This window comes from Lathyrus oleraceus, chromosome 3 (assembly GCF_024323335.1).
Source record: "Lathyrus oleraceus cultivar Zhongwan6 chromosome 3, CAAS_Psat_ZW6_1.0, whole genome shotgun sequence".
Classification (NCBI taxonomy): Eukaryota; Viridiplantae; Streptophyta; class Magnoliopsida; order Fabales; family Fabaceae; genus Lathyrus; species Lathyrus oleraceus.
The window spans coordinates 425,165,489-425,175,723 of NC_066581.1; the positions used below are offsets into that span (position 1 = coordinate 425,165,489).

The 10,235-nt window shown below is 37.0% G+C and overlaps 1 protein-coding gene across 1 annotated transcript; it reads left to right on the forward strand.

Annotated features, from left to right (window-relative positions):
* The first annotated feature begins 8,546 nt into the window (after positions 1–8,546).
* LOC127131534 (uncharacterized) lies at positions 8,547–9,988 on the forward strand. Its single transcript, XM_051060451.1, has 2 exons — positions 8,547–8,612; positions 8,837–9,988. Exons 1-2 carry the CDS (start codon positions 8,547–8,549, stop codon positions 9,986–9,988), a joined length of 1,218 nt encoding a protein of 405 aa, XP_050916408.1.
* The last annotated feature ends 247 nt before the right edge of the window (positions 9,989–10,235 follow it).

The window sequence follows — 10,235 nt, forward strand, 5'->3', positions numbered from 1 at the left end:
GGAAGAGACTAAGGGCATTGACATAGCTGGCATGGTTTTGGGGCTATTCTTGGATAGCATGATGATAGGCTTCCTAAATCAGGTTGTGATTGATGAGCAAGTTGAAGACAAACTGATGAAAGATAACAAACAGAAGGTGGATGCAAGCAATGTGCCACTTCCTCCTCAAGAATAGTGTTGGCTACCGAATCAGAGGCCTGCTCAAAGAGACCAGAAATTGAAGCATAAGCAAATCAGTAAAAAGAACAAAGATCAGAAAGGGAGACGTCCTCGTAGTGATCTAATTCCTACGAGTTATGCACATTTTCTACCTGTATTGGTTAATGTTGATGCAATCGTGCCTAAACGGGTCCAACCTGTTGGATTTCCCTATCATCCCAAGCATGATCTCAATGCCACTTGTGGATATCATGCCAGACAAGTAAGGTATTCTATTGAGAATTGTAATCCTTTTAAGGCCAGAGTTCAAGAGCTCACCGATCAGAAGTTGTTAAGATTTACACATGTGATTGTTGAAGCGCCTGTTGAGAAAAGGTTTGAATACAAGGGTCCTTCGATTCGTGTGCAGGTTCCTCTACTTATGGTTTAACCTGTTATGCAGTATCTGAATCAAGGATATCACTCTGGAATGTTGTTGGACTATCCTGGGGTATCATCTTCTACTGTTGTTGCACCTCAGTACGCCTATACTGGGGTAACCTATATCCCATTTGGAGTTCATTATGGTCATACTTCTCATCAGATAGTCAGTCATGGCTCGGTGCACTCTGCTCAAATGTTCCAACCAATGGCTATTCCTCATATTCATTCTCAGTCACAGATACCTTTGATACCTATGTCATACTACTCATCCCCACGTGGTGTTACGTCCCAGTATCAGAAGCCTCCTCAGGATCAAGCTCTACAAAGACAATAAAATGTGCCACATAACCATCAAGGGTAAAGAAATACCAAACGGTTTGATAGAAAGCGTCCTTAACATGATAAGATCCCTATGACATATGCTCAGCTGCTACGTTACCTTGTCCAACAAGGACTCATTAAGACAAAGGAAATCCCACCGGCCATTTTCCCATATCATGTGAAGCACAACCTTAATGCCTCATGTGCTTATCATGCAGGGCATAAGAGGCATTCTATTGAGGATTGTTGGGTTTTTAAAGCTAGGGTACAAGAACTTATAAATTAGAAGATTCTGACATTCACCAAAGAAGGGCCTAATGTCAAGACTGAAAAGGGTGATTGCAGTCATTGATGAAGAATGCTCAAGAAATGAGGTTGTATCAGCAGAAGAATAACGAGGCCAATTATGCTAGGGATCATGTTGCTTTTAAATCTTTTCATTTGTAATATATTCGTGATTGTCAATGTATTGTTCAATTGTCAACTTGCTTGTTTTTGAACAACAATCATAATGAAATAAACGTACATGTTTTGATTAAATCCATTCGTGTTTTCTCATATTTGATTTATCAGTATCAAATTGTTGCTCAAACAAAATCAAAAGAGAATGATGCAATTGAAAATGCGCAAGATCGTTGTATGTATGCTTTTGAATAAGATTGTGTTGGTAATGTAAGGCATTGTTCAAATCCCTAAACACCAAAGATATAAGGAAGATAATCCCTAGTTAACCCCTTCGGGCCTTGAGGTAGGAGTTTCTTTCATTATACATACAAACCCTCATGTTAAACCAAGAGCAGGGTTGTCTTCAGTTAGTTTGAACTTGCACTCAAATTTCGAAAAGGAGAATATCCCATCAAGTGACCAATCATATCATATCCCTCTCAAGAGGATGGAATCACAAATTCAAAATGGTTATCCCTTACCCATAAAAGGAGTGAGACAGTCACGACCCAAAAAATCGAGAAAGCAGAGTATCACAAGATTTTCTCCAAAAGAAAAATATCAAAAAATCAAAAAGCGAATGAAAAACCCGCTAAGTCAAAAGCTTGAAAACAAGATTAACTTAGACAAAATTTAGTGTATCCTGGAGGGCTGCAAACCCAGGGGATCATCCCAGGCAAAAATAAGGGTAAATAAAACAAAAGAACAAGAGGATCAATATCAAATTCCTTAGCAAAAGCAAATCTGTGTGACTGCAAACAAAAGCAAAATGTGAGTGATAGTCGCTCCAAACTCTCATGGGTTCCTTAACCATCATTGATACTATTCAAAATCCTTTTTTGAAAGATGAATGCTTATTTTAAGCCAACTGAATATAGGATTGAAGAATATCAGGGAGAACGGGTGGGTTAGAATAGGTTTTGAGCCTTATATCCTTTATTTCTAAAAAACGTGAACCATACCATGTTACAACCCTCAAAAGACCTAATTGAAGCAGGGTTTATTTCAAAAGCATACTATGGTAAGATCCCGTTAAGCTGACTCCTAAAGATTTGCTTGTCATCTGTATTGATGCTGATATGGCATTCTACTCGGTGATTCGTTCACTAGATGTCATAATCTTAGTGAACACACTTGAGTTTCCAAAACTTGCATGAGCATGACATTACAATTATCATTTTCAAATTGAGCATTTTACATGCGAGAATTCATATGACATCAAGGAAGCTTACATATTGGGAACATCGAGCAAGTTCCTGATATCACATAGTTCAGATCTCTTCAAAGGACAGTCAATCTGGGCAACCACGTCGAGATTCTACAAATCTTTATGAATCATCCGAATAGGGGCAAAGTATACTTCAAAACTCATATTGGGGTAGGTTACCTCAAGAGCACGAGAAACACCACTCCTAAAGATGGTTAACCAAGAAGATACAGTTTCAAGACGCTGGGGCAAGCCAGTTTGAGATACTCAGATGATGAGACTGCTTCACAGCTCTCAACTGGGGCAGTTGGTGCAGATACCCAATATATTCAGACAGAGACAGGCTACACAGGTACAAACTCTCTCCATGTTTCAGATCAAATCCAGAGGTGTTACAATAACTTTTTAGCTTGAACTGAAAGAAAATGGAGAAATTGGAAATTCACATAATATTTCATTTATTCGTGATACACAACTTATTGTTTGAGACACGAGTGAAGATAAGGGATTACAAGGAAACAGGATAAAAATCTACATCGTTTTGGTATGGTTGACTTTTGGTCAATTTTTAACCATTGACTCAGTTTTGACTCCTAAATATTCCTAGATGTATCCCACATTCATTTCATCACAAGAATTCACAATTTTCATGAAAAATTCAATTATGTCACGAACATGTTTCATGAAAGGATTTTTAACACTTTCCATCTTTCTAGCTCTCTTTCCATGACTTTTTATCATTCTTCCCTTGGTGCTTCACGATAATTCTTCCACCACTTTTTTCGCCTTACTAAAAGAAAGGAAATAAAACAAGTCAATCACCAAGCTCGTCAATCAAACTCATCCAAAAGCTATGTGAAAGCCACACAAAAATACTGCATGAATACTTACAAATTTTGGCATGACCTTTTTATTTTCCCCACTTTTCCAAACCTATTGAAACACATAAAATTGGGAATTTGATCCATAATTTTCACCATTCAAAAGTGTTTGTTTCCAATAACAAATCAATTCCCAAAAGCATTTGAATATGTAGAATGAGTCACACAAAAATCCAATTTCAAAATCATTAAAAATCAAAGTATAATTTCATTATTTTTCAAGTTCCAAGTTTGTGATCATTCACTTTAGCCCTAAACTTGGTACTTATGCTAAAATAAATAATGTCTTACTTCTAATTATCCCTAACTACCTATTTTAACACAAAACCATGCATTTACTCATTTACCCTTAACCTCCCTAACTAGCTCTAACTTCCTCAAAATTCACAAACTAACACAAAATTAAGCAAGTTTTGATAAAGTGATGAGTTGGATCATAATCCAAGGAACCATAATTAACCAAAAAATGCATATAAACCTTCTTTTTTCTCAATTTTAGATTTTAATGACTCTAACCATTTTTTCATAATTTTTCTTCTAGCCTCTAACGCTTCTCTCAACCTTTTCATCATTTTCATAACCTCCACCAAAGTTCATCATCATTACCATCTAAATTTTCAAATTTAAATTCTAGTTTTGGTAGAACTAAACCACAAATATTCAACAATTATCACTCAACATTCATCACAATTCAACAATTCAAGATTCATCATCATTCTCAACAATTCAAGTATCCATCAATTTTCAACAATTTCATCAAGATTCAAGCATGGATCACTTTTCTATCATCTCCTAACTTTCAACTTCTAATCATCAATATTCATAGTGTCATTTGAATTATTGAAAGCATAATAAAAGGATTACCTCTTAATGTTTTTTCAGAGTTTGCTTCTTTTCGATAACATTTCAACACGCACTGGAGCAAGTATAGGCTCCAATGGTAAGCCTTGAACTTTCACTATTTTCATATCATTGCCATGAATCCTCTTGTGTGGTTGATCTTGTTAATAGTATCTGGTAGAGCCTTTAGATTATGCTACTGTTTTGAGGTTAATTTTATCATAAAAAGTAGTTTAATTATTCAAGAATTGATCATTAAAGTTGCATGAAAATGAACATAACATAGTTTTTCCTATAGTCTAACCAAGATTTGCATTTAACATAGCAATAGAGTTGTAGTTAGTATAGCAATAACTTTGATTTAGGAATAGATCAAAATAGCTTTTTTACATAAGCATTTATTTCCAAAGAAACCAAAGTGCAAGTAACATAAAAATTAGCTTAACAAATAGTCTTCAATTATTAGTATAATCATTGACATCGAATTGACATACTTAGCATAGCAATTAAGCAAGTTCAAAATAGAAAATTATCTCCATGAAAACAACAAACTTTTTTCCATAAGCACTTATATGCATTTTTAAAAAATAAACTTTTCAAGTGGTAATTAGCATGATAATTTTTAGCATAATTTTAGTATTCAAATTACATTGAGTTAGCACTAATAGATGGTTATAATAATCCATTTTTTCTACAATTTCCAAACATGTCTTAAAATAAAATAAAAGACATTTTTTTCCTAAATCCCAACATCTCAAATTCATCATAAACAATGGAAATTATCAAAAATAAGCACTCAATAATGAAAACCCATAATATTTCAAGCATGAAACACCTTTAGTTGAACATATTTTAGCAAGATTTCAATTTTTTCCACTTGCTTAAAAACCTTGAAAAACATCAATGGAGTTTGAAGAAATGGAGAATATGAAGAAACACAACACCCCTTGGAGGAGGGGGAACCGTCGTCGATCGGCCCCCCAAGGCAACCGCTGTCGCGGTCGGATGGAAGTGCATCGCGACACTTTCATTTTCATGAATTTTCACGTTTTTGTGAAAGGGGGAGAGGGTGTTAACCGGATCGGTCTGGTCCGGTTTGGTGAACCGGTCGGCCGGTCCGGTTCGGTTGGGGAGGGAATTTATTTTCTTCTCATTTTTGTTTAATACAGCTCCTTTTGTTGTTGTTTTAATTGAAGCCCATTTGCATCTTTTCTGAAGCTCATTGATTTTTTTTTTTGCTGATAATACTTCATACGATAATTCTGCTCAGGCCTTCAACTTTGGGTTATGCTTTAAACCCCTTTGTCTTTTACACCTTTCTTTTTTTGTTTTCCCTAGTATTTTTTTATATTATTAAAATAGAATTAGGGATATCTTATATTTTAGAAATAATTAAAATTAAAAAACTTAGGATTAGAATAAGTAGAAATTTAATCTTGTTAGTTAGATTTTAGATATTTAATATAAATAATTTTTTTGAACTTGATTAAAGTTTTGAAAATTAATTAGATTAATTAATTTTAAGAACTTGTTTAGGTTCTAAAAATTAATTAGATTGGTTAATTTTTAGAATTTGATTTGGATTTTAGAAATTAATTAAATTAATTGGTCTGTTAGAAAATGATTAGATTTTTACTTCTAATTAGATTCGTTAAAATGATTAGAAACATTAGATTTTAATTGATTAGTGATGATGTTAATTAGGTTTTAACCGATTAATCTTTTGTTGAACATAATTATCAACTAATTCAAATCCTCTGATTTAAAGTTGATCAAAAGAAATTTTAATTAACTAAATCCTTTGATCATGTATAATCCCACAGTCTAATCAAGCTATCAAAAGTCCCTTGATCACTTGATAAGACTATATCTAATGTCATGGATCTCAAAGCTTCAAGTCCAAACTTTCATGTAAGGCATCATAGGTAAGTCGAGCAGCGAATTATACAAGATACATCAAAGGTAAACACTTGGTTACTACAATTCAAACTGCATGCCGTAAGCCTTAAGTAATGAGGAATGATGAGACAGAGTTTCCCCTACCCATGTCTAGCGTGACTTTGCGTACGGGGCATAGGCCCTAGTTATTCAAAGCATTCGTCTTTATTATAGACTTTAATACAATACAAATCAAACAAATTTCCATGTCTTCTCCACATGAAGCAACATCAAATCAAGGAGAAGAAATAAAGATTCTTCTCCAACAACTTGTCAGTTATAAGAAGTATCACACGCCATGAGCCTTAAGTAGTAAGGAATAATGAGACGGAGTTTCTCCCATCCTTGTCTAGAGTGACTTTGCATACGGGGCGTAGGCCCTAGCTATTCAAAGCACTATGCCTTATTCATAGACTTTAGTGTGATTCTCGTCAATCAACTGCCAAGTCTTTCTCTTTTCATCATTGCAACGAACAACAACAAAGACTATTCTCCCAACTTGAAAGTTAGGATGAGAATTGTTCGCCACGAGCCTTAAGTGGTAAATAAGGAATGAGACTGGAGTTTTCCTACACTCATTATGGATATCTTTGGGTGCAGAACGGTTGGCACATTGCTTATCGTATCCACCTTTACTTATAGACTTTAGTGTGATTCTTATCAATCAACTATCAAGTTTATTCTACTCTTTCAATCAATCATTTATTTTGCCTCATGAATCTCCTTGTTTTCAGCCCTAGTGGGATGAACTACGATTGCTCTGATTTCCTTATTGCACTATAACGATATTGTCATACCCCGATTTTGGTCCTGAATTTTTTATGTTTGTTTAGCATGCTTGGCCTAACCTTACTTTGGTTTTGTATGAGGATTGTGGTTTTGATCCAAAGTCATGGTGTTGTGATTGTGGATACCTCTATGGTCTGGGTCATCTGAACAACCAAGTTTCTGGTGTTTCTGGCCACTTGCCAGTCATGTTATTGGTTCATGGATACTATGTCAAAACCCTAACCTTTTGGTCTTATTTCATGGTTTTGTTCATACACATTATCAGTCAAGTTATTTTCTTTTCGAGAGTCAAACATTCAAGTTATGATTAAACCAATTGTGAAACCAACTTCAAACCATTTTGTTAATCCATTTCAATTTTATTTCATTACATTTGATTCCATACAAAAAATACACAAAAATTGACACTTTGACCAATTGTTGACTTTGGTCAACAGTTGACTTTTTGGTCAACTTTGACCAAAGTCAACCCTAAATTTCTGAAGCCCTAATTTCCCAAACTTGGACACAATCCCATGTTACTTTGCCTTGGTTAATCATCCAGTAGACATGTTGATTGTGCTTTCACCTTGCTGCTTCGCTCACAAGTACCCTTGCAAATGCCTTGGCCACTATCACAAACCTACAAAACACAAGTCATGAGTACTGCAACACAAGGACCAACCTTGCAATCAATTTTGCCTAAGTCAACACTAAGCATGGTCACATGAGAACCTAATGCACAAACCAAGCCATGAAGTACTGAACCAAATGGAGTTAACCTGCTGCATAATTGCTTGAAATTAATTCACACCCTCTGATATTCCAAATGCAATGCATAACATTTGGTTTAGGCCTGCCGAACAACACAATCTGCAGCATAACAGCAGTTCATCCATGTCCATAATAAAATCCTACAGCAAGGCAAGTATTGGCAGCACATCAACAACAACAAGATGCAATTCTCATGTTGATGTTGCATGCCTGAAATGGCGTTCATCTGCAAAATGCATGGCAACCTGAAATAAAATCAACAGAAAATCAGAGGGGATTTGCTTGCATTAGCTCAATGGAGTTCCACCTGCATCATGTTGCAGCAGACCCATAGAAACACATCCCCATTTTTCATGTATTAAGGCCTTGTTGCACCAAGTCAAAAGGAAAAGCAAGTTGGTCCTGTTGAAAGTCCTGCATCTGTCCAAGCCAAACCACAAGGAATCCTGTAACAAACAACGCATGAGAATATTGAGCTAAGTCACAAGAATATTGTGTAAGTTATCCTGCACATTTCCAAACCAAACTATTGATTATTGCAGACTACAAGCACTCCATATGGGCCTACTAGAAAGAACCAACCTGTGTTAGGCCAAAAGCGTGGTTAATCCAACAGGCCGTGGAACCAGTGCAATGCAACAAAAACAACTCACCCAACTTTGGAAATACATGGTCAAGCCAAGGGAAGTACACCATGTTAGCCTTGCTGCTGCAGCAGCCCACTCCACATCCTTTTGTAACACATTTTGTCTTGCCTAAAACCTGCAAACAGCTCCAGAACATCACTTCGAATGGTTTTTGCAAGCATTCTGCACCAACCTGCAATGCCTACTGCAGTTGAAGCATCAATGCATCATGTTTGCGAGACTAAACCAAACATGCAGACCAACCATGCATTATATTTCCCAAACTTGGACCTAATCTCACGCTATCTTGTTTTGATTTACCACCAAAGTCCATGTGTGCTCCCTTTGCTTACTTCAGATGCAAGTTTCCATGAGTGAACCTACAAAACCAAAGCCAAGTCATGTGTCAAAACTGCAGCAAGGCCACAAATGTTTGCAACTGTCTCAAGCCATAGGCCATACCTGTTAAACCCCATGCCATAAGCCAAATAAACCCTGCAGCACACCACTACCTTTGCTTTAGACCCTCAGATACACCAACCATTGTAGCGGTTCCTTCCACAAATCCTGTCACGATTTCCCCTACAAATCCAGCTGCAATGCCCGTAACGGTTCCTTCTACTACACCTGTTGTTCCTTTACCTCCAACAAATCCAACCAATTCACCGGTTCCGGTCTTCAATCCAGCTACAACACCTTCAACTGTTCCAGGTGCGCAACCAGTAACCAACCCTGTAACGTCTTATCCACCTCCATCGGGAAGTGTTCCTGTTCCTGTCATAAACCCTCCTTCAAACACAAATGCTCCTTCTGTTCAGGGACAGAGTTGGTGTGTGGCGAAAGCAGGTGCTCCACAAGCCTCCCTTCAATCAGCACTGGATTATGCTTGTGGAATGGATGCTGATTGTTCTCAGATACAGCAGGGTGGGAGTTGTTTCAGTCCAGTCACTTTGCAGAGTCATGTTTCTTTTGCTTTCAATAGTTACTATCAAAAGAATCCAGCTCCAACAAGTTGCAACTTTGGAGGCGCTGCCACCTTAATTAACACAAATCCAAATTCTAGTTCTTGCATTTTTCCATCATCATTGTCGTCGTCATCCTCGACGCCAACGATATCATCCCCAACACCACCTACACAATCAACTCCAACTGCAATACCACCACCAAGTCCAATAACAACTGCACCATCAATTCAAACAGCTCCATCATCAATTCCAACGGTTCCACCAACATCTTCAGGATCGAGAACAGGAACTTTCGGCTATGGTACTCCGCCTTCAGTGTTAAATTCAAGCAGCCCAGATTCAGGTGCAATGCCAGATCTTGGATCCGATAGCCCTCCAGTTGTGAACACAACATTTGCCTCACACCCTCGAGCTCTAAAATCTTTTACTGGCTGCATAATTTTGATGATTCCATTCGTCACTGCCAGACACAGCATGCTGATAAGCCAAGGAAAAAGATATCCCGCAGCGGAGAGTCCAAACAAAGCCCTGCGAATCATATTTTACAAGGATGATGTAAGTGAAGGACATTTTTATCAAGTTTTACTCTATGAGTTGGACGCAATCCGGAAGGCATGTGCTCCCTTAGAACCAAACTATTAGCCTCCAGTAACTTTCATCATTGTACAAAAACGGCACCATACTCGGTTATTTCCAAACAACCATAGGGACAGTAATTTCGTGTATACCGAATGAAGGTGTTCACTCTGTTAAAATTGAGCATGTTAAAAGTTACTTGAACTATTCAGGAAAACGCTTGCTTCCAATCCTTCCCTTAATTATTTACAGACTCATTGAGAATGATGCAATGGATACAGTAGAAAACTTCTGGAAATAAACCCCGGTCTGA